General features: G+C 45.7%; 1 protein-coding gene across 7 annotated transcripts in view; it reads right to left on the bottom strand.

The window, feature by feature from the left end:
* LOC139238000 (EVI5-like protein) overlaps positions 1-25,641 on the bottom strand; it is a 425,899-nt gene that overhangs the window by 296,656 nt on the left and 103,602 nt on the right. For all 7 annotated transcript variants that reach the window (XM_070867399.1, XM_070867393.1, XM_070867395.1 and 4 more), the window contains exons 2-4: positions 12,161-12,332; positions 3,137-3,326; positions 1,697-1,921 (exon numbers count right to left, since the gene is read on the bottom strand). In XM_070867399.1, the coding sequence (XP_070723500.1) occupies positions 1,697-1,921; positions 3,137-3,326; positions 12,161-12,288 (543 nt within the window). In that variant the 5' untranslated portion in view covers positions 12,289-12,332. The remainder of the gene's footprint in view (positions 1-1,696; positions 1,922-3,136; positions 3,327-12,160; positions 12,333-25,641) is intronic.

Raw genomic sequence — 25,641 nt, 5'->3', positions numbered from 1 at the left:
CCTATGCTCATAATTTAACCCTTTTAGCCCCAGTATCATTCTTGAATCTGTGTTGCACCTTCTCTAAGGCCATGATATCCTTCCTGGGGCTTGGTGCCCAGTACTGAATGCAGTACTCCAGATAGTCTACCCAGAGCTCTGTACAGCTGTAACATAACTTACACCTCTGTATTTCAGCCCCCTCGAGATAAAAGCGAACATTGCATTAGCCTTTTTCATAGCTCTCCACTAGCTTTTGGTGATTTCTATACACAGGTCACTCAGCTCCACCACAGTTCCTAGCTTCGCAACAGTTATAAAATATTCTGATCGATCTTTCTTGGGTGCAAAAGTGAATGGCCTCACACTTCCCCACATTGAACTCCATCTGCCACAGGTTTGCCCACTCACAATCTGTCAATGTCCTGTTTCTGCTCCCATCAACACTGTTTACTATGTCAGCACTGCCAAATTTGCTTTAAGATAATGGTAAATACATAGAACAAATTCAATCCCCACATCCTATTTGTTCACAATGTTTTATAACTGGAGAAATGGCAAGCACAAAGCGTATCCTGTCGGCGCACACACACACACAGTATCTGGAGACACAACACAGCCGGCTCCGTCCGGGGTGTGCATGCCTGTTCTCCATTAATTGTACCTTTAGAAACTCATTCAACGCGCTAGCTTTACATTGCATTGAACTCCCCAACAAAATATTTCCATAATCCAGCAGGCACCCCTTCAACAACTTGCATTTATATAGCTTGCTTGCTATATAAGCTTGCAAGCGAGCCCCAGGTGGGCAGAGGGAACGTTTCAAGGACACCCTCAAACCCTCCTTGATAAAGTGCAACATCCCCACCGACACATCGGGGTCCCTGGCCCAAGACCGCCCTAAGTGGAGGAAGAGTATCCGGGAGGGCGCTGAGTACCTCAAGTCTCATCGCCGAGAGCATGCAGAAAACAAGCGCAGGCAGCGGAAAGAGCGTGCGGCAAACCAGTCCCACCCACCCTTTCCTTCAACCACTGTCTGTTCCACCTGTGACAAAGACTGTAATTCCCGTAATGGACTGTTCACTCACCTAAGAACTCATTTTTAGAGTGGAAGCAAACCTTCCTCGATTTCGAGGGACTGTCTATGATTATATAGCACCTTAACATAGCAAAACCTCTCGAGGCGCTTCACAGCAGAGTAATCGGAGAAACAATTACACTGAGCCAAAGGAGACATTAGGACAAGCGACCAAAAGCTTGGACAAAGAAAAGGAAAAGGAGAGAGAGAGAGAGGTGGAGAGGTTTAGGGAGGGAATCCAGAGCTTGGGACCTCGGCAGCTGAAGGCATGGCCACCAATTATGGAATGAAGTGGGGGATGGCCAAGAGGCCAGAATTGGAGAAACGCAAAATTCTCGGAGGGTTATAGGGCTGGTGGAGGCTACAGAGATAGAGAGGGGCCAGGCCATGGAAGGAACTGAACACAGGGATTTGAGGCATTGCTGGACCACAAGTGAATGCAGGTCAGCAAGTACCGGGAGTGATGGGTGAACGAGACTTGGTGCGAGTTAGGGGAACGGGCAGCAGAGTTTATGGAGGGCGGAAGGCAGCCAGGAGCAGATCGGAAGAGTCAAGTCTGGAGGTAACAAGTCTTCAACAAAGGGAAGAGTTTAAAGGATAGAAATCATAATTGATCTGGGGATAAGACTCATCTCTCACCTTCATGACATTGAACAGCACCTCTTGTCCAAGACTGTCCTGTCCTTTAAAGAATTCATGCTCCGGGTAGGTCCGTGCAATGTCTCTTCGGATCAGCTTCTCGCAGGGAGAGGTCATCTTTAGCAACTCGGAATACTGATTTTTCACCGGCATGTCAGTCGCATTGCATAGCAACTGCCAGACAATCCCCCGGAAATGATGCGGAATTCCTTTCCGAATGAGCTCCTGAAAATAAACATAACATTTCAACATTTTTCCTCCTCCATATCCCGTTTTTCCTTCCGCCATCTGAAATGGCAACTTGTGCTGGGATAATGTTTGATGTGCAGTGACAGCCCTGCAGTACCTCACCCAAGTAAGCACTCCATGCAGAAGCCCAAACAGTGAGCAAGTCAACCACATGGGGCATCACAGTCAAGCTAAGTGCTGTCCTCAACGCCTGTACAAAGCTAACTCCAGCAGAGGTTAATGTTGTGTGCATGGACTTTCAAAAGGCATTTGATAAAAGCAACATATTAGGCTCGTCAGCAAAATGGAAGCTCATGGGATAAAAGGTGCAGTCGCAGCATAATACAAAACTGGCTAAGGGATAGAAAGAGTTGTGGTAAGTGGCTGGTTTTCAGTTTGGAGGTATAGAGTGGTGTTGCCCAGGTTTTCAATACTGGGACAACTGCTGTTTTTGATATACATTAATGACTTGGACTTGAGGGTACAATGCACAATTTTGAAATTTGCAGATGACAAAACCTGGAAGTGTAGTAACAGTGAGGACTATAGTAATAGACTTCAAGAGGACACAGACAGGCTGGTGGAATGGGCGGACACATGGCAGATGAAATTAGTCACAGAAAAGTGTGAGGTTTCAGTAGGAAGAATGAGGAGACCATACATATTAAATAATATAATTTTAAAGGGGGTACAAGAACAGAGTGACCTGGGGGGGTTTGTGCACAAATCTTTGGAGGTGGCAGGACAGGTCAACAAAGCATATGGGATCCTGGGCTTTATATTTAGAGGCAGAGAGTACAAAAGCCAGGAAGTTTGGCTAAACTTATATAAAGCACTGGTTCGGCCCCAGTTCTGGGCACAGCATCTTAGGAAGGATGTGAAGGCTTTGGTGTGGGTACAGAAGAGATTTACTAGAATGGCTCCAGAGATGAGGAAATACAGTTACGTGGATAGACTGGAAAAGTTGGGGTTTTCTCTTTAGAGCAGAGAAGATTAAGAGGAGATATGATCGAGTTGTTTTAAATCATGAAGGAGTTAAATCTAGATAGAGTAAAACTGCCAGACCTCTGACCAGATTGGCACCAGCAAGATTTGGGAGATTATCTGTCAGCCATCTTGGAGATGATAAATTACACGGCAGCTCCGGCAGCAAACTGGTCAAGAGGAATGGCAATAAGTCACTGATCAACAGTACTCGCAAAACAATCTTACCCTCAACAGTTTCTCTTTCTTTTTGCGCACTTCCTCCCATTCGTTGATCATCCGGCCCCACAGGATCCATGTGTCTTCCTCCAAGTGGCTCAGGTTGCTCGAAGCCGAGGAGCTTGATACAAGCGAGGAGCCGCTGTTTCGCCGCGATCCATTTACAGACCGCAGCGACTTGCTGTCAGCCTCCAGCAACCTACAAAAGTTAGAGACATTTACTGTTGGATTCTGGACTTGTGACAGGATACTACTGTTTTATGATACAGAATGTGTCAGTAATTACCTCATTATAGATATGGGCACAACAGTTACAAAATGCTCATTCCTTCAAAGAGAATCATGTTTTACATTCTTAAGAAAACCACAATGGTAGGCACCAATAATAGTGAATGACCTGTGGCTTACATCCCACCTGCATGCCCACTCTAACACCGCTTCAGCAAAGCCAGTAACCAGCTATTTCTCCCTTCATGGTTCATCATAGAGGTGCTCCGAATAACTTTAGCTCTGTATGATCAAAGCTGGGGTGTAGAAATATGCCAACACTCTGGCTCACCTATAATGGCTCAGAATGAACTGCCCAGGTATATTTTACATTGAGGCACCACTGGCTTTCTGTCACTAGAGGTCCCCAGTCAGTTAAACCATTAGAATGCTCTCTCGTGGTAGAGGACGGGCACTGCAACATTTCAATTACAGGAAGAGACAGGAGTGGGTGACACTGCACACCATTTGGCCGGTCCCAAATAATACCTCCCTATGCCTGCGACCTCACACCCAGATGTCCTTTAAATTTCCCTGCATTATCTGCCTCCCTGGGTCTTCACCATCCTCTGCATAAAATAGGTAAATCACAACATCTCTGCACTTCTCTCCAAGTTTGAACCCCCACGCTGATTCCTATGGCACGCCCCTCCCCCCAAATGATTCCTTGCCACGCTAACAGCAGCAGCATTGGCCTTCTCTGGTGTAGCCGATTTTCAATCCACCTCAGAAACTTGCCTTCTCACCCAATTGAATATTGGGAAGACAGAAGCCTTTGTTTTCGGTCCCTGCCACAAACTCCATTCCCTAGCCACTGACTCCATCTCTTTCCCCAACTTCTAACCAGACGGTTCGCAATCTTGGTATCATATTTGACCCTGAAATGAGCTTTCGACCACATATCCGCAGCCTAACTAAGACCGCCTATTTCCACCTCCATAACATCGCCCGTCTCCCCTCAGCTCATCCACTGCTGAAGCCCTCATTCATACCTTTGTTACCTCCACACTTGTCTATTCCAATGCACTCCTGGCTGGCCTCCCACATTCTACCCTACGTAGACTAGTGGCGATCCAAAACTCGGCTGCCCGTGCCCTAACTCGCACCAAGTCCTGCTCACCCATCATCCCCTGTGCTCGCTGACCTACATTGGCTCCCACTTAAGCAACAGTTCGATTTCAAAATTCTCATCCATGTTTTAAAATCCCTCTATGGCCTCGCCCCTCCCCATCTCTAATCTCCTCCAACCCCCCACCCCCCCACCCACTACGATATCTGCACTCCTCTAATTCTGCCCTCTTGAGCATCCCCGATTGTAATCGCTCAACCATTGGTGGCAGTGCCTTCTGTTGTCTAGGCCATAAGCTCAAATTCCCCACCTAAACCTCTCCATTTCTCTTTCCCCCTTCAAGACGCTCCTTAAAACCTACCTCTTTCCTGTCCTAATTTCTCCGTATGCAGCTTGGTGTCAAATTCTTTAGCACATAACACTCCTGTGAAGCGCATTGGGACGTTTCACTACGTTAAAGGTGCTATATAAATACAAGTTGTTGTTAGTGCACACACACTCACTCAGTTGCCTCCGGTATTTATTCTCTTGTTGATTAGCCTAACCTAAAACTGCATAGTATTGTGATCACTGCTGCCAAGTAGTCTCTGACTGATTTACCCTCATCTCCTGGTTATTCCATAATATCAGGTCCATTAAAGCCCTGCCTGCAGAGATTCTTTGACCAATTGATTCCAAATAACAATCCAATATTATATCCAGAATCATATTTTCACTTCCTTCTCTTGTAGTGATGCAATTTGGAAGGAAGAATGAGGAGGCGCTATATAAACTAAATGCTATAATTTTAAAGGGAGTGCAGAAACAGAGACCTGGGGGAACAGCATACACAAATCTTTGAAGGTGGCAGGTCAAGTTGATAGAAATCTAGAAATTTAGAAACAGAAATTTAAAGCGGAAAAGGAGGCCATTTCGGCCCATCGAGTCCGCGTCGACCGACACAGTCCTCGATCAGCAGCCCTGAAGGTTACATATAAACCTATGAACAATGAACAATGGCGGAAAGGCAAAGAGCACCCAGCCCAACCAGTCCACCCCACATAACTGCGACACCTCTTATACTTAAACATTCTACACTCCACCCCAAACCAGAGTCATGTGATCTCCTGGGACAGGCAAAAACCAGATAAAAACCCAAGCCAATTGGGGGAAAAAAAAAAATCTGGGAAAATTCCTCTCCAACCCATCCAGACGACAAGCTAGTCCAGGCCGTATTCGATTCCCTGCAGTACTTACCATCTTATGAGGCTATTAAAAAAAAAGTATATGGGATCCTTGGCTTTATAAATAGAGGGATAAAGCACAAAAGCAAGGGAGTTATGGTCAACCTTTATAAAACATGGGTAACGCCTTGGCTGGAGTACTGCGTTCAATTTTGGGTACCACACTTTAGGAAGGATGTCAATCCCTTGGAGGGGGAACAGAAGAGATTTACTGGAATGGTACCAGGGATGTGGAGAGACTGGAGAAGCTGGGATTGTTGTCCTTAGAGCAGAGAAAGTCAAGGGGAGATTTACAAAAGATTTTCAAAATTATGAAGGGTTTTAATAGAATTAAATAGGGAGAAACAGTTTCCAGTGGCATGAGGGTCAGTAATCAGAGGACACAGATTTAAGGTAATTGGCAAAAGAACTAGATGGGAGATGTTTTTAAACATAGCGAGTTATGATGATCTAGAATGTACTGCCTGAAAGGGTGACGGAAGCAGATTCAATAGTAACATTGAAAGGGAATTGGATAAATTCTTGAAAAGGAAACATTTTCAAAGTTCTGCTGAAAGAGCAGGGGTGTAGGACGAATGGGATAGCTCCTTAAAAGAGCTGGCACAGGTACGATGGGCTGAATGGCCTTCTATGACATACAATTCTATGATTCTCATCCTGTATAAATTTCCCAATCTATCCCTCGTATTTTAAGGTCAACATAACTACATCTGATCCTTGCTTGATTTCAAAGCTCTTGGCCAGTTCCTCCTGACCTGCTGGTTAACAGCGGACACTTTAGATTCCTTCCCGTCATGTCTCCCATCCTTATCCACACAGCTTTATATCGCTTTTCTTCCACTTCCAATACCCCAATCCAACCCACAACTCCATTGCTACGAAGCCAACATTCTATAGTGCTGTTCACCAGTCAATTGTCAAACAATGAACGCGGTGTGCAGTTGGCCATTGGCACTTAGCGTATCGCTGCTTCGGACATGAAAGAATGGTTATGAGGTAAACTCTCCTGGTGCACTGCCAGCTACGCACACTGCATTTCAGAGACTCCCACTGTAGCGAGCACTGGGGGATTCCTTCCAATTGCCTTAAGAATAATTCAAGATCAGACATTCACACGAGAAATTGTAAAACAAAGAGCAAAAATAAAGTCCTTGGGAGCCGAAATTGGAGGGAGTTGCGCCCGCAGCCGTTGATGTTCCGCCGGAAATGTATTTTTTTGGAGCGATTCCCCCGGAACCGCCCATCTGCCGCCTGGCGGGAGATTGGTCACGGATGTTCCGCCGGCGTGACATCATGCCGCCTGCCCGCGCCGGATGCGGCAAATCGCCCATTTTGGTGAGGGATACTGGTCTCAGATTAATCTGCCACCGGCCAGAAGGACCGCTGAGCTGGCTGAGAGTCGGGAGGCAGGGAGAATGGCTCCAAGTGCTGCAGCACTGCACATCGCGGGTATCGCGCAGATGCTGCAGACATTATGTGTGGGACTGCTAGAGAAAAGTTTGCTGGATGTTGGTTGAGTTTACTGATCATGCTCATGTTTAATTGGTATGTGACAAAAGCGAGTAAAATGTGTCTAAACTGATGGAAACTTTTTTTTGACCTTCATTTAGAAACACAATGGCCAAGGCCAAATAATTATCAATAACTTAAAAGTATGCAGCATGTCACACTTTGTACAGCTGAGCTCATTAATTAATTTGTGACAGTCCTTCTTAAAAGTTCTCAGGGCAGTACTAGATAGAACATAGAAAGTCAGAGGCACACACTGAGAATGATCTATTGTAAGCCTGAGACAGCTACAGGCTCAACATTTGTATGGGAGGAAAAAGAGTATAAAGTTAGCTATTCAACTTTAGGGGCAGCGCTATTACACACGAAACTGAGGAAGGACTATGGTCAATAGAACACAGCAAGAGACAAGCACCACGGTGACTCAGTGGCCTACCGTTGAGGTTTCAATGAATAGACTGTCACTATTGCCTTGTTAAGTTTTATTTCTTTGTACTGCAAGGAAACTATTTCATAAAATCTGTTCTGTTTAATCACAAAATACCTGAACTCAGCATGTTTTGTAGTGGTCACAGACATAACTCTATTCTGAGAGATGTAATAAATCTGATAGATCGGATAACCCTCACAGCACATAGAGTAATGTGATGGACCTTAACCCACACAGAAAGAGTTTACATATGTTTCTCGATATGACTCGGTTGAAGGGAAGATGTGGTAGAGGAAGCGGCAATGAGTAGTGAAAGAGGCTTGTAAATCTGTGGAATTCGCTTCCCCAGAGAGCTGTGGAAGCTAGGTCATTGAATATATTTAAGACAGAAATAGACAGATGTTTGAGCGATATAGGAATAAGGGGCTATGGGGAGCGGGCAGGGAAGTGGAGCCGAGTCCATGATCAGATCAGCCATGATCGTATTAAATGGCGGAGCAGGCTCGAGGGGCCATATGGCTTACTCCTGCTCTTTAATGCAGAACATATTCATGCACATTTTGCGACTGTGCAGATGGTATGGGATTATGTCAGGCTGAATAAGCGAGAGTTAGAAGATGTAAAGAAACGGCGCATCGCTGCAACTGATAGTCAGAAGAGCATTACATGAGGTATGGAACACGGGAAAAGACAGTTAATGTACTGCAATGTAACGGATTACCATGTCATCTCAGGGATGGCACTCCGCCATGTTTGGCCTCGGAAAAAGAGGGTTGAAGTGCAAGCCTTAAGGTCTGGCCTGCAAGTAGGTAAAGTGAGTGTCATTGAATGGCAGCCTTCCTGCATTGGTGACCTTTCCTGGTCGCGTTGTGATGGCCTGATGACAGGACCTATTATACAGTGCAGTCTTATGTAGATGGGAAGATATTCCTGATAAAGCAGAAGACTGGAGGGACAGATGTGTGGTTGGCGCAACGCACCACACATGACATTAATATTTCCACCAGCAACACCGACCCCTCTACCCACCACCACCTCTCTTCCCCCGCCCACCCCGCCCCTTGAAGCGATGCCCAAGCTCCTCTTCCTCCCCATGCCTACACCCCTGCCCCTCACTGCCTCTGGTTCACGAGGTTGTGCAGGAGGGCAGCGTGATCTCTGCAGACATGTGCATCTTGGTGAGAAGGTAGGGGGTGTGACCGAAGACGGCGGGATCTCCTGTTCCTCCGGATCTGTCTGCCTTGAGGGTGTGGGCTCAGGGGCTTGCACTACGCAGCCAGAAGCCATCTCTTGCCTCATCGCCTCAACGGACTCGGTTGTGCGCTCCAACACAGTGATGAGCCGGTCCATCCTGTCTTCGTGCTGCTGAATGAAGGTGGTGATGCTGCCAGCTATCCCAGTCAGGGTCTGGAGCATATTCCGACCAATCTCCACGCTCGTGTGTGACAGTTGGACCATCTCCTGAATAGCAGCGAGCCGTCCGGCGTCCTTAGCTGGTTGCTCGCTCCTGGTGGGTTCAGGTGCCTTGGTTGACCGTACCACGGCCTCTGCGCTTGGTAGAAATTGCTAGTGTGGAGTCCTTTCCAAACCCCACGGACTTGGAGCTCGACGCCGAGGTTCTGCGGACAGATAGCTCACATGGCAGGAGGCTGCTGTCATACTGTACCAGCTCCTAGAGCTCAAGGGGCTCAAAGACAGGCCCTTCTCCCTTCTTTCTCTCCTCTTCTTTGTGGCTCTGGGTGGCAGAGGTGGGAGCGATGGAAATGGGTGATCCGGTGGGGGGGGGTGGGGTTGGATGAAGGAGCCGCTGTGTTGGGCTGGGGACAATATCGGGGTGGGAGACGCTGGGCTGTGGCGGCTCCTGCAAGTGCTAGAGGTGGATGGTGTACCTTGACCGTGCTGTCAGAGTCATTACCTGCAAGTAGAGGACAACATTTCAGTCTGTAGGGGCGGGGTGCTGGTCAAGCTGACACGTGAGCCGTGTCATCTCACATTGTGCCAGCAAGGAGTTCCATCTCTATATGGGCACACTAATACTAGGCGACAAAGTGTGTCATCATCCTCAAGCGCGGCCTAATTGACGTCAGGTGGGTGAAAAGACTACAAAAAAACCTCACGAAGTCTCGCGCCTCCGAAGTTCTCCGTGGAGAGGCCTGCACCCAAAGCCCACCGATGACGCCCGCACCCGCCCGCCAACTCAAGCTACCGCCCACACAACGTAGCCGAAAGAGGCTCCCGACGGGACCTGGCAGCAGCGGGCGCCAAAAAGGTAGGTGCCGCCTGGATACGGGCGAAAATAGGCGGGCTTTACCGGTGACCAGTTTCGGCCCCTTGATATTTTATTACTCCAAAGCAACTTTTGGAATGCTTCAAATTGTATTTTATTCACAGAATATAATGAATGCCCCTCAGTGAATCACAGTACAAATAACATGGGTGCCAGGACAAAGGTAAACCATGTCAAAAAACCCTCCTATTTAGGAGTCACGCTTGATCGTCCCCCCGTCAGATAGACAACATCTCCAGAACCTTGGGAAGAAACTAGAGTCAGGTCAACTTGATCCAGAAACTCGCCGGATCCACATGGGGAGCAGACTCTCAGACCCTTCGTTTGCCATCACTCGCACTGGTCTACTGTACAGCAGAGTACTGCTATCAAGTCTGCATGTAAAATCTGTTCATGTCCAGCTATTATGAGAATTATCACCGGCACGCTTTTATTGACACCAATCCTTTGGCTACTCGTGCTTGCAAACAACGCACCATCACACCTGCGGCACGAACATGCAGTCTCCATTGAATACTCCCACTACATCAGCAAATACATGCCAATCCAGGCAGACTTGAACAATTTACCACCAACCCGTCTCAAACCTAGAAGGCCGTCGGTGAAGCCCTTCAGCTACCTCCCCTCAGCCTTGATGACCGATGGCAAAATTCTTGTAAGAACTGCGACATACGGAATGGATTCCTTATCGAGGACCCCACAGTAAACCTGAAGGATCAAACCTTCCTCGCAAACAATGGACAACCAGCGACCGCCTGAGAACCAGTCACAGTCGATGCTGTCACCTTCTCCAAAGGTGGAGGATTAAAGCATACCCATCAAATTGAAAGAAAAGGTATACAATGTTGCGAAGATTAGTGGTAGGCCAGAAGATTGGGACATTTTTAGAAACCCACAAAGGACTTAAAAAAAAGAGGGAGAAAATAGATTGAGAGTGTAAACTAGCAGTAAAAGCTTCTACAAGTATATAAAAAGGAAGAGAGTAGCTAAAGTAAATGTTGGTCCCTTAGAGGATGCGACTGGGGAATAAATAATGGGAAACAATGAAATGCAGAGACTTTGAACAAATATTTTGCATCCGTCTTCATGGCAAAAGACACTAAAAGCATCTCAATAATAGTAGATAATCAAGGGGCAAAAAGGAGGGAGGAACTTAAAACAATCACTATAACTAGCGAAAAAGCACTAGGCAAACTAATGGAACTAAAGGCTAACAAGTCCCCTGGATTGGTTGTAATCTTCCAAAATTCCCAGCGGATTGAAAAACCGCAAATGTAATGCCCCTATTCAAGAAAGGAGGGAGACAGAAAGCAGGAAACTATAGGCCAGTTAGCCGGTCATTGGGAAAATGCTGGAATCCATTAAAGAAGTAGCAGCAGGGCATTTGGAAAATCATAATACAATCAAGCATGGTTTTATGAAAGGGAAATAGTGGTTGACAAATTTACTGGAGTTCTTTGAGGATGTAACGAGCAGGGTGGATCAAGGGGACCCGGTAGATGTGGTGTATTTGGATTTCCAGAAAGCATTTGATAAGGTGCCACGTAAAAGGTTACTGCATAAGATAAAAGCTCATGGTGTTGGGAGTAATATATTAGCATGGATAGAGGACTGGCCAACAGAAAATAGACAGTCGGGATAAATAGGTCATTTTCAGGCTGGCAAATTGTAACTAGTGGGGTGCAACAGGAATCAGTGCTGGAGCCTCAACTATTTATAATCTATAGCAATGACTTGGATGAAGGGACCGAGTGTACTGTAGCCAAATTTGCTGATGATACAAAGATAGGTGGGAAAGCAAGTTGTGAGGAGGATACAGAGTCTACAAAAGGATATAGATAGGTTAAGTGAATGGGCAAAAATTCAGCAGATGGAGTATAATGTGGGAAAATGTGAGGTTATCCACTTTGGTAGGAAGAATAGAAAAACAAAATATTATTTAAATGGAGAGAGACTACAGAATGCTAGAGATGGAGATGAGAAGGAATTTCTTCTCTGAGGGTCGTGAATCTTTGGAATTCTCTTTCCCAGAGAGCTGTGGAGACTGAGTCATTGAATATATTTAAGGCAGAGATAGACAGATTTTTGAACTACAGGGGAGTCGAGGGTTATGGGGAACAGGCAGGGAAGTGGAGTTGAGGCCATGATCAGAACAGCCATGATCTTATTGAATGGCGGAGCAGGCTCGAGGGGTCAAATGGCCGACTCCTGCTCCTATTTCTTATATTATGTTCTTATGTTCTCTCACCTGTTTTGCTCCTCTAACTTCGCCAGTAGTTCCAGCTCATCTGGACTGAGGTTATCAGAAGAGGAAGAATCGGGGCTGACTGCAGGACTCGCCATGGGAACAAGGCTTTGTAGTGTTAGGGTCTTCATCCATCAGAAGATAAAGCACTGTATGGCAGCAAGATTTATATTATCTAGAAGAGAATGAGAGTAGAGAACTCAATATTGACAATCAGTTGATGAACTGTACATACTAGGATCAGCCACTTCACATTAAACCAAAAGAGATGCTCTCCACATCAAAATTACTTGAGTTAACAGATTTCTTTATTCTAATGGACCAGACAAGTATATATTTATATTGTGCCTTTCACAACCTCTGGACAACTTGGTATTTTACAGCCATTGCAAAACTTGCAAAGTGTATTCAATGTTATAATGCAGGAAAATGCAGCAGCCAAATTGCACACATCAAGGTACTACAAACAGCAATTAGTTAATGACCAGATCATGTGTTTTGTGTTAGTCGAGAGATAAATATTGGGCCAGGACTCCCCTGCTCTTCTTTGAATAGTGGCATCTTTTATGTCCAGAGAGCAGACGGGGCCTCGGATTAAACTTCGACGGTGCAGCACTCTCTCAATTCTACACTGCAAGTGTCAGCCTGGATTACGTGCTCTAATCCTAGAGCAAGGTTTGAAATCTTTTGGTTCACAGGCAGGAGTGCTACTACTGAGCCACAGCCAATATTTAAAGCCTTCAACTTCTGCCTCATGCAACTCTAGATAAGGAAAATAGATTGACCCAAATTGGGACTGTACACAGTTACTATTACTGCTGGCTGCCAGCACATGTAGATATGAAAGTAGCCATGTAAGTTTAACGTTGGTTAACTTTTGTTCACTTAGAGACCAACCAAGTTGTCAGACATGGTGACCATGTGGTCGGTGTTAAAATACACACACCAACGCTGGTCTTTAAAGGCAGGTACGCTGCCCTAACAGATGCTGGACTTCATTTAGTTAAAAACAAAAGAAAATCTACAGGAGTACTGCAGTTACTGAACTATTTTGCGATTGTCGCTGCTCACACATTACCATGGACTGTAGATCACATAACCCAAGTACTGACAGCAGACATTTTGTGAAAAGCAGATGAAGCCACACATCATCAAAATAGTTAAGAAAAATCTAAGACCATGAAATGAATTCTGGGTAGACACAGGTAAAAGTGCATCAGAATCACAGCGAGGGGTGCTTCTCGACTGAAACCTATTCAAATTAGAGAGCAGCTCTCTTAAAACCAAAACACATTACACTGCATTTATAGACCAAGGAAATCAGTGCCATTCTTCAGGATTTGTCCGCAATCCTCAAACGATCCAATTCCCACGTATGCACCACCCTGCATCATGTGGGGGTGAACTATTTTAAGCCTTCCACAACAAGGGCAAAGTGAACCTACTTTAAGTATTAATGCACTTAAGCTTGCAACTTTTATATAATAAAGTGCTGACATTTCTTAGCACTTCCACTGCCCTTGCCTTCTGGTACAATGCAATATTGATGTGATCCAGTCAATTTGTATGAACTGGTACCAGTCTGCTTTACCCATTTCATTGCTGTTTATGGCTTGTATTTTTGCTACTTCCAGTTCAAGCTTTTTTTGCCCAGATTACACCTGGTCATATTTCCAGCCCCGACTGCATTCACCGGAAGGCTGCACACAGAAGGAATGAGGCAGACAACCTACAACAGAACTGCAACAAGTTTTTGTAAATGGGCTTAAATGATTATCATGTGAATCGAATGCTGAGGCAGCACCTAGCAGAGTGCAATGTAGCAAACCACTGCAGCAAAAGGTGGACTCATACAGTTCTAGAGAGAGAGAGAGAGAGAGAGCTCCTCACCACATACATCAAAGGGGTCTGCTGCAGGACTTTACTACTGGGAGCAGGCAACAAATATTCTGTAGCATGGAAGGTGATTAGAGAAGCCCATTCCCATACGCACGAGGTAATAGGAGGTCATCCATTGGATTGGAGAAAGATAAATTGGAATGTTTCTTTAATGGCGAGAGACCAGGAGGAGTGAAGGGAGTTTGGTGTCTGTGAACACGTCACTAAAAGCTAGTGCAAAGGAACAAAAAGTAATCAAATGGCTGATGAAATATTGGCCTCTCTCTCTCTCAATAGGGTTGGAGTACCAAGCGGTGGATGCTTCAGTTATACAGAGCCTTAGTAGATCCCATCTAGAGTACTACATTCCGTTTTTGCACCACACCTTAGGAAAGATATATTGGCCTTGGAGTGCAATGCAGATGCAGCAGAATACCACGGCTTAATGGGTTGAATTATGAGGACGGGTTGCATAAACGTGGCTTGTATTCCCTCGAGTTTCGAAGATTAAGGGGTGAATTAATCGAGGCGTTTAAAATGATAACGATATTCAATAGTGACATTATTTCCTCTGGTAGGAGAGTCCAGAACATGGGGGCACAATATTATTATAGCTAGGCTGGTCAGGTGTGAAATGGGAAGCACTTTTTTCCCCCCCCACAAAGGGCGATGGAAATCTAGAACACTCATCAAAAGGCTGTGGATGCTGGGGGACACGAAGTGTTGAAGGCCGAGATGGATACATTGGGGTTAGGTAAGAGTATGGATCAAAGGCAGATAAGTGGAGTTGAGGTACAGAACATGATCGAATTGAATGGCTGGAGGTGGTTATGTTCCTATGTTTACACTCTAGGAGCTGGATCAGTAGTGTTGAAGCAAGCTCTTCCTTGACCAAAGGCACAACTCCACTGCACCTGGGATTCAGGAGGGAGAAAGCAGGAACAGGCACAAAAAAAGGCCGATGTTCATTCTTTTGGCGCTGCTTGAGAAGGACATTAAGGCCAAGAGGATGATGAGAAACATAACCTTCCACAACTAACCGCACAAGAGAAATTCAGACCACAGACCGAAATCCATTTCTAATAGGATTTGAAATGCTACACATGGAAGGAGACTTGAAGACTGCAAGGTGTTCCTGAGACAGTGCTTCAAACAAATGAAATGTTCACACCTCATTTTCACAAAAAAATGTCAGTCAGATCAAAAAGCAGTAGTTTGTACACAAAGTGTTATGTATGTAAACCTGTAATTACCATGTCTAACTACCAGAGGGCTTATCCCCTGGAGTCCCAAGGGATCCCACAATCCCTTGGGAGCACTTGTATATAAGGAGGCCTCACAGGCTGGAGAGGCACTCTGAGATCTGTAATAAAGGACTACGGTCACACTTACTTTGAGCTTGCAGCATCTAGTCTGACTCTTTATCCAAGACATAACAGAAAGCATGGCCATACAGAAGATTGCACTGATCACTGGTACATGCTGCAGCTCACAGTCCAAAGCTGAGCCAATACACAAGATTTCGAGTTAGCAGAGATCATCATAAGTTGCATGGCTGGGTTTAGTCCCATGTTTCTGATGTGTATTTGTTTTTTCTCACTTTGTATCGAAAGTTCTTTAGTGGCACATCATACTAATATTAGAGTGAAGACAGGTAGTGTATCTTTTGAGTTGCTTTAAAACAATGTGATGATGCACTGTGCACAGAAAGAGATGTGCAGCTAATAAACTGGTTCCTGCTCCAGGGTTCAATAGGGGAAGACAGAGAGATACTCTCCCCTTCCCCATCTCCTGCAGGGGGAGGACAGAGGGGTACGCTCCCCTTCCCCCTCTCTGGCGGGGGGAGGGGGGGAAAACAGAGGGATACTCTCCCCTCCCCGGCAGGGAGAGGACAGAGAGATACACTCCCCTCCCCCCTCTCCAGCAGAGGGAGGACAGAGGGACACTCTCCCCTCCCCTCCCCTCCCTCCTCTTTGGCAGGGAGGACAACAGAGGGATAACACTCCCCTCTCCTGCAGGGGGAGGACAGAGGGATAACACTCCCCTCTCCTGCAGAGAGAAGACAGAGGGATAACGCTCCCCTCCCCCTCTCTTGCAGGGTGGGGATAGAGGGATACACTCCCCTCTCCGGCAGGGGGAGGGGGGGGGGGGGGGAGGCGGACAGAGGGATACGAAATAAAGTAAATGAGTTGAAGGCACAAATCATTACAAATGGGTATGATTTGGTGGCCATTACAGAAATATGGTTGCAGGGTGGCCAAGATTGGAAATTAAACATACAGGGGTATCTGACAATTTGGAAAGATAGCTAAGAAGGGAAAGGAGGTGAGGTAGCTCTGTTAATAAAGGATGATATCAGGGCAGTTGTGAGAGACGATATTGGCTCTGAGGAACAAAATGTTGAATCATTGTGGGTGGAGATTAGCGATAGTAAGGGGAAAAAGTCACTGGTGGGCGTAGTTTAAAGGCCCCCAAATAATAACTTCACAGTGGGGCGGGCAATAATCAAGGGAATAATGGAGGCATGTGAAAAAGGAACGGCCGTAGTCATGGGGGATTTTAACCTACATATCGATTGGTCAAATCAAATCGCACGGGGTAGTCTGGAGGAGGAATTCATAGAATGCATACGGGATTGTTTCTTAGAACAGTATGTAACAGAACCTACAAGGGAGCAAGCTATCTTAGATCAGGTCCTGTGTAATGAGACAGGAAAAATAAACGATCTCCAAGTAAAAGATCCTCTCGGAATGAGTGATCACAGTATGGTTGAATTTGTAATACAGATTGAGGGTGAGGAAGTAGTGTCTCAAACGAGCGTACTATGCTTAAACAAAGGGGACTACAGTGGATGAGGGCAGAGTTGGCTAAAGTAGACTGGGAACACAGACTAAACGGTGGCACAATTGAGGACTTTTAAGGAGCTGTTTCATAGTGCTCAACAAAAATATATTCCAGTGAAAAAGAGCAGTAAGAGAAGGGATAACCAGCCGTGGTTAACCAAGGAAATAAAGGAGAGTATCAAATTAAAAACCAATGCGTATAAGGTGGCCAAGGTTAGTGGGAAACTAAAAGATTGGGAAAATTTTAAACGACAGCAAAGAATGTCTAAGAAAGCAATAAAGAAAGGAAAGATAGATTACGAAAGTAAAATTGCACAAAACATAAAAACAGATAGTAAAAGCTTTTACCGATATATAAAACGAAAGAGTGTGACTAAAGTAAATGTTGGTCCCTTAGAAGATGAGAAGGGAGATTTAATAATGGGAAATGTGGAAATGGCTGAGACCTTAAACAATTATTTTGCTTCGGTCTTCACAGTGGAAGACACAAAAACCATGCCAAAAATTGCTGGTCACAGGAATGTGGGAAGGGAGGACCTTGAGACAATCACTATCACTAGGGAGGTAGTGCTGGACAGGGTAATGGGACTCAATGTAGACAAGTCCCGTGGTCCTGATGAAATGCATCCCAGGGTATTAAGAGAGATGGCGGAAGTTATAGCAGATGCATTCGTTATAATCTACCTAAATTCTCTGGACTCTGGGGAGGTACCAGCGGATTAGAAAGCAGCTAATGTAACGCCTCTGTTTAAAAAGGGGGGCAGACAAAAGGCAGGTAACTATAGGCCGGTTAGTTTAACATCTGTAGTGGGGAAAATGCTTGAAGCTATCATTAAGGAAGAAATAGCGGGACATCTAGATAGGAATAGTGCAATCAAGGAGACGCAACATGGATTCATGAAGGGGAAATCATGTTTAACTAATTTACTGGAATTCTTTGAGGATATAACGAGCATGGTGGATAGAGGTGTACCGATGGATGTAGTGTATTGAGATTTCCAAAATGCATTCGATAACGTGCCACACAAAAGGTTACTGCAGAAGATAAAGGTACGCGGAGTTAGAGGAAATGTATTAGCATGGATAGAGAATTGGCTGGCTAACAGAAAGCAGAGAGTCAGGATGAATGGGTCCTTTTCGGGTTGGAAATCGGTGGTTAGTGGTGTGCCACAGGGATCGGTGCTGGGACCACAACTGTTTACAATATACATAGATGACCTGGAAGAGGGGACAGAGTGTAATGTAACAAAATTTGCAGATGGCACAAAGATTAGTGGGAAAGCGGGTTGTGTAGTGGACAGAGAGAGGCTGCAAAGAGATTTAGATAGGTTAAGCGAATGGGCTAAAGTTTGACAGATGGAATATAATATCGGAAAATGTGAGGTCATCCACCTTGGAAAAAAAACCAGTAAAAGGGAATATTATTTGAATGGGGAGAAATTACAACATGCTGCGGTGCAGAGGGACATGGGGGTCCTTGTGCATGAAACCCAAAAAGTTAGTTTGCAGGTGCAGCAGGTAATCACGAATGGAATGTTGGCCTTCATTCCGAGAGGGATGGAGTACAAAAGCAGAGAGGTCCTGCTGCAACTGTACAGGGTATTGGTGAGGCCGCACCTGGAGTACTGCGTGCAGTTTTGGTCACCTTACTTAAGGAAGGATATACTAGCTTTGGAGGGGGTACAGAGATATTTCACTAGGCTGATTCCGGAGTTGAGGGGGTTACCTTATGATGATAGATTGAGTAGACTGCGTCTTTACTCATTGGAGTTCAGAAGGATGAGGGGTGATCTTATAGAAACATTTAAAATAATGAAAGGGATAGACAAGATGGAGGCAGAGAGGTTTTTCCACTGGTCGGGGAGACTAGAACTAGGGGGCACAGCCTCAATTTAAAACCGAGTTGAGAAGGAATTTCTTCTCCCAGAGGGTTGTGAATCTGTGGAATTCTCTGTTCAAGGAAGCAGTTGAGGCTAGCTCATTGAATGTATTGAAATCACAGATAGATAGATTTTTAACCAATAAGGGAATTAAGGGTTATGGGGAGCGGGCGGGTAAGTGGAACTGAGACCTCGGCCAGATCAGCCATGATCTTGTTGAATGGCGGAGCAGGCTCGAGGGGCTAGACGGCCTACTCCTGTTCCTAATTCTTATGTTCTTTTGTACACTCCCCTCTTCGGCAGAGTGGGGACAGAGGGATACACTCCCCTCTCTGGGGGGGGGGGGGGGGGGGGGATAGAGGGATACACTCCCCTGTCCGGCAGGGGGAGGACAGAGGGATACACTCCCCTGTCGGCAGGGGGAGGACAGAGGGATACACTCCCCTGTCCGGCAGGGGGAGGACAGAGGGATACACTCCCCTGTCCGGCAGGGGGAGGACAGAGGGATACACTCCCCTGTCCGGCAGGGGGAGGACAGAGGGATACACTCCCCTGTCCGGCAGGGGGAGGACAGAGGGATACACTCCCCTGTCCGGCAGGGGGAGGACAGAGGGATACACTCCCCTGTCCGGCAGGGGGAGGACAGAGGGATACACTCCCCTGTCCGGCAGGGGGAGGACAGAGGGATACACTCCCCTGTCCGGCAGGGGGAGGACAGAGGGATACACTCCCCTGTCCGGCAGGGGGAGGACAGAGGGATACACTCCCCTGTCTGGCAGCGGGGAGGACAGAGGGATACACTCCTGTCCGGCAGCGGGGACAGAGGAGTACACCCCCCCACCCTCTCTTCGGCAGGGAGATGACAGAGGGACACTCCCCTTCCCCCTCTCCAGCAGGAGGACCGAGAGATACACTCCCGTCCCCTCTCTCCTGCAGAGAGAGAACAGAGGAATACACTCCCCTCTCCTGTGGGGGAGGGGGCGGAAAGAGCGATACTCTCCCCTTCCCCGGAAAGTTGTCAGGCAGGGGAACGGTCTCCTGTGCCTGTGCTACATACACGTGTGTCCTTTGACCACCCAGTTATGTCTATGCCTGCACTGAGTATTGTTGGGAGGAAAACACCCAAGTGATTGTTGTAAATGCATGTTGTTCAGTTGTTTAAAAAGAAAACCACATCCAATTGTTGCTAATCACATTGCACCAGGTTTAATCCAGAGCTTTGGATGAAGCTAGGCCTACCTCTATCCCTACTAAATGGATCTCAACAATTTACAGTAACATTTCTCTTTAGCTGCGAGTACATGATGTATCAGCAACATATGGGACGGGATCTTACTGGAATGGGGCATTCCACGCTGTTAAGTCATGACTTTTTCCTGCGCCCTTCAGCTTGAATATAATTTGCTTCAAGTGCAAGGGCAACGGGGAACCTGGGACCTCTGGAACTACCAGTCTATCTCCTTAATCATTCAGATTTAAGGATTGAGAAAGAAACAGGAGGAGAGTGAATTAATGAAATGAGGTACAGAAATGAAAATAGAGGGGGAAAGATTGGTTTGAGAGAGAGGAAAAAAGGAAAGATTGGTTTGAGAGAGAGGAAAAAAAAAAGAGTAAAAAAAAATTTCCTTTACAAGAAATCTCTAGACTTTCAAAAGTACCACATACTGGGCTTGTCAGAAAACAAGCCCATGAGATCAAAGGGGGTATAGCGGCATGGATACAAAACTGGCTAAAGGACAGAAAACAGAGCAGTGGTGAATGGCTATTTTTCAGAATGGAGGGAGGTATACAGTGGAGTTCCCCAGGGTTCAGTACTAGGACCACTGCAGTTTTTGATATACATTAATGACTTGACCTTGGAGTACAGGGCACAATTTCTAAATTTGCAAATGACACAAAACTTGGATGTGTAGTAATTGTGAGGAAGATAATAATGGGCTTCAAGATGACACAGACAGGCTATGGCGGATGTGGTATGGGCAGACACATGGCAGATGAAATTCAACACAGAAAAGTGTGAGGTGATGCATTTTGGACGGAAAAATGAGGAGAGACCATCCACTCTAAATGGGGTGCAGAGAGACGTGGGGACGCTTGTGCACAAATCTTTGCAGTTAATATGGGATCCAGGGCTTTATACATAGAGGCAGAGAGCACAAAAGCCAGGTGGTTATGCTAAACCTATATAAAACACGAGTTTGGCCCCAGCTGGAGGACTGTGTCCAATTCTGGGTACCACACTGTAGGAGGGATGTGAAGGCTTTGGAGCAGGCACAGAAGACATTTACTAGAATGCTTCCAGGGATGAGCGATTACAGTTATGTGGATAGACTGGAGAAGCTGGGGTTGTTCTCCTTAGAGCAGAGAAGGCCAAGGGGAGATTTGATCGAGGTGTTTAAAATAATGAAGGGTTTAAATAAAGTAAATAGAGAGAAACTGAAGGGTCGATAACCAGAGGTGACTGGCAAAAGAACCAGAGACAACATGAGGAAAAACGTTTCTACACAATGAGTGGTTAGGATTTGGAATGCATTGTCTGATAGGGTGGTGGAAACAGATTCAATTATAGCTGTCAAAAGGGAATTGGATAAATACTTAAAGTAGAAAAAATTTGGGAAAGAGCAGGGAAATGGGACTAACTGAATTTCTCTTTGAAAGAGCCAGCGCAGACTCAATGGGCCGAATGGCCTCCTTCTGTGCCTCTGGTTCCCTTTCTGGGCTGGAGTGGTTGATCGGCAGTGCAGTAACAATCATCACCTTCTTAGAGGGTACTTATGCCGTTCAGTACGAGCCCTACGTTTGCGGCGAGTTTAATAAGCAAGGTATGTGCAAATGCAGAAACTTGTGAAAAATAATGGGGAGGTTGAGGGCGAGATGCCATGTGTGCGCAAATCGAGCAGCAAGTTCTGGAGATTGGCAACTCACTGTGCAGCTTTGTCCCCGGAACTTGATAGGCAATTTGTGCATCAATAACGGCGTGAACTCGACAATACTTGTCCAGCAAGGGTTGGCAAATTGTTTACATTCCTTGGTGTTCAGAGTTAAGACAGTGAGAGGAAGCTTCACTCTCCACTTGTATTGTGCCTGACCCAAGGGCAATTAATGCGGGGATGGCCAGCAACTTTCATCCTGCAAAAAAAAAACTATCTCATTGAGAGAGGAAGGAGAGGAAAGAGATACACAGTGACTGTGTGACTTCCACTACACAAGAAGAGAATTCTGTCTGCAGCTCCTTTCAGAATCATTAGCACAGTGATCCCCTTTGACACACAGTGGCCTATCCTGTGAAGACTGATAATGACATCTGGCAGACAACTGTGCTGCGTCCCATCAACAAGGATTACAAAGGCAGCAGCAGACAAGGCCAGGCATCCATGCCTTCAGTCCTGAGCTGCCTCGCTCTACACATTGTTGAGGGAATTATTATTATTTTTTTATTAAATACATGGTTCTTTACTCAATAATGTAGTGTTTCGACAAGGAAAGGTGGTTAAGCATTCCGCTGACAATACACTATATAATCTCTCTAGTACCAAGTACCCAGGATACAAGCATCACAAAATCATAGTACAGAACTATGGAAACATAAAAAGGCCATTAGCACCACACAGAATAACAACCTTTCTCCCAGACCAGCTATCTTCACCTTTCAAGGTGCTCCGCATTTGCTCCAAATCTCACATCTTGGTTGAAAATTTCCATTACAATTTAAGCAAACAATTTAATAACTGGTTGCAGAGCTCAAATAAACTCTGCTCCAAAACAGAGTCCAAGAATATTTTAAGTTTGAATGCCAGCTTTCAGATCTGATTCTCCTACTCCATCAGAAGGTGGTTCTTGTTCACTTTCAATGTTATTAAATGCAGTATTAAAATAATTTTATGAAGAGTTTCCCAGCCAGGCTGAAAAATGTTTCAGTGCCACCTGTACATGTTCTACAGTGCCTAAGCTGCAAACATAGTACCACACAGTGATAATGACATGAATATCTAAAAATCCGGGGCGCCCATACGCACAAACAACACACCTTACAGAAAGCAGCACAATCCAAACTACAGCCATTCGTTTGGGAACAACAAAGTAATCGGACAGTCGAGCAATTCTTTAAAGAAGCATCTCGGCTTTCAGAATCTCTAGCTAAATTACTGTAAGTACTGTAAGCCTCAGAAAATGAACACTAGGTAACTACAGTCCCACCCATCCTGGGTGGCGGCCTTTCTGGAGGCTTTCCCATCCGATAGGCAGCCGAGCCCGTCAATCAAGCTGGCTTTCGGCGGGGAAATCCATTAAAAAAAACCATTTGGGGAAGCCCGGACTTCTGTGTTTTCCCGACCACAACTCCTCCCCACCCGCTCCAAAACCCCAGCCAGTAAATATCGGCCGATTAATTTGAGGCCCCAACAGCCTATACCTGTCGTTCATATTAATGTTAAAGATTCCATTCTAACCAAGTCTGGTGCAATACATACAACAACTTGTTTTTGTATAGCACCTTTAATGTGGCTAAAGGGGGAACCAGTAGATGTTGTGTATTTGGATTTCCAGAAGGCATTCGATAATGTGCCACATGAAAGTTACTGCACAAGATAAGAACTCAAGGGGTTGGGGGTAATATATTAGAATCATATAACTTTACAGTACGGAAGGAAGCCATTTCAGCCCATCGTGTCCGTGCCGGCCAATAAGAGACTATCCAGCCTAATCCCACTTTCCAGCTCTAGGTCCGTAGCCCTGCGGGTTACGGCACTTCAGGTGCACATCCAAGTACTGTTTAAATGTGGTGAGGGTTTCTGCCTCTACCACCTTTTCAGGTAGCAAGTTCCAGACCCCCACAACCCTCTGCGTGAAGAAATTTCCCCTCAAATCCCCTCAACCTTCTACCAATGACTTTAAATTTATGCCCCCTGGTTGTTGACCCCTCTGCTAAGGGAAATAGGCCCTTTCTGTCCACTATATCTAGGCCCCTCATAATTTTATACATCATCATCATCATAGGCGGTCCTTCGAAACGAGGATGACTTGCTTCCACGCCAAAAAAAATTATGAGTTCACAGGGTGCTTCGAATGAAGAACCCAAACTACATATTGAAGGGTGGAAGATGCCTGTGCATGGATTTAAAAAAAAAAAAACGTGGGGTGGCTGTTGCACACCAGGCACCACACAGGCTTGATAGAGCTAGGTCTTGGTCCAATGGCAAGGGTTAACCAAGACAACTGGAGACCAGCTGTGCTGCACGGACCTAGTGCGCGCACACATCGCAGTGTGGGCTGGCCCGGGCTGCCCCGGAACTCACACCTCCCCCAGGCCCCGATCACGTCCCTCCTCAATTATACACCTCAATGAGGTCTCCCCTCAGCCTCTTCTGTTCCAATGAAAACAAATCCAGCCTATCTAATCTGTCCTCATAGCTTAAGATTCTCCACTCCCGGCAACATTCTCATAAATCTCCTCTGTACCCTCTCCAGTGCAATCACGTCCTTCCTGTAATGTGGTAACCAGAACTGCACGCAGTACTCCAAGCTTGGGCCTAACCAATGTTTTATACAGTTAGCATGGATAGAGGATTGGTTAACTAACAGAAAACAAAGAGTCGGGATAAATGTGTCACTTTCAGGTTGGCAAACTGTAACTAGTCGGGTGCCACAGGGATCATGCTGGAGCCTCATTTACAATCTATAATAATGACTTGGATGAAAGGACCGTGTGTAATGTAGCCAAATTTGCTGATGATACAAAGATAGGTGGGAAAGTAAGGTGTGAGGAGAATGCAAAGAATCTGCAAAGGGATATAGATAGGCCAAGTGAGTGGGCAAAAATGTGAGGTTATCCACTTTGGTAGGAAATATTTAATTCAAATTTTTTAAATGGGAAGAGATTACAAAATGCTGCAGTACAGAGGGATCTGGGTGTCCTTGTGCATGAAACACAAAAAATTAGCATGCAGGTACAGCAAGTAATTTGGAAGGTAAGTGGAATGTTGGCCTTTATTAAAAGAGGGATGGAGTATAAAAGTAGGGAAGTCCTGCTCCAATTGTACAGGGTATTGGTGAGACCACACCTGTAGTACTGTGTACAGTTTTGGTCTCCTTATTTAAGGATTTACTTGCATTGGAAGCAGTTCAGAGAAGGTTCACGAGGTTGATTCCTGAGATGAAGGGGTTGTCTTATGAAGAAAGGTTGAGCAGGTTTAGCCTATACTGATTGGAATTTAGATGAATGAGAGGTGATCTTACTGAAACTGATAAACGGAGAAATTTAGAACTCAGCAGAGGAGGACAAAGGGTTTGATTAGGGTAGGGAAAATGGAGTACGAGAAGAAGCTTGCAGGGAACATTAAGGCGGATTGCAAAAGTTTCTATAGGTATGTAAAGAGAAAGAGGTTAGTAAAGACAAACGTAGGTCCCCTGCAGTCAGAATCAGGGGAAGTCATAACGGGGAACAAAGAAATGGCAGACCAATTGAACAAGTACTTTGGTTCAGTATTCACTAAGGAGGACACAAACAACCTTCCGGATATAAAAGTGGTCAGAGGGTCTATTAACGAGGAGGAACTGAGGGAAATCTTTATTAGTCGGGAAATTGTGTTGGGGAAATTGATGGGATTGAAGGCCGATAAATCCCCAGGGCCTGATGGACTGCATCCCAGAGTACTTAAGGAGGTGGCCTTGGAAATAGCGGATGCATTGACAGTCATTTTCCAACATTCCATTGACTCTGGATCAGTTCCTATCGAGTGGAGGGTAGCCAATGTAACCCCACTTTTTAAAAAAGGAGGGAGAGAGAAAGCAGGGAATTATAGACCGGTCAGCCTGACCTCAGTAGTGGGTAAAATGATGGAATCAATTATTAAGGATGTCATAGCAGCGCATTTGGAAAATGGTG

Source organism: Pristiophorus japonicus, chromosome 24, assembly GCF_044704955.1.
Source record: "Pristiophorus japonicus isolate sPriJap1 chromosome 24, sPriJap1.hap1, whole genome shotgun sequence".
NCBI classification, from domain to species: domain Eukaryota; kingdom Metazoa; phylum Chordata; class Chondrichthyes; family Pristiophoridae; genus Pristiophorus; species Pristiophorus japonicus.
This window is presented reverse-complemented; position numbering and strand designations above follow the sequence as displayed.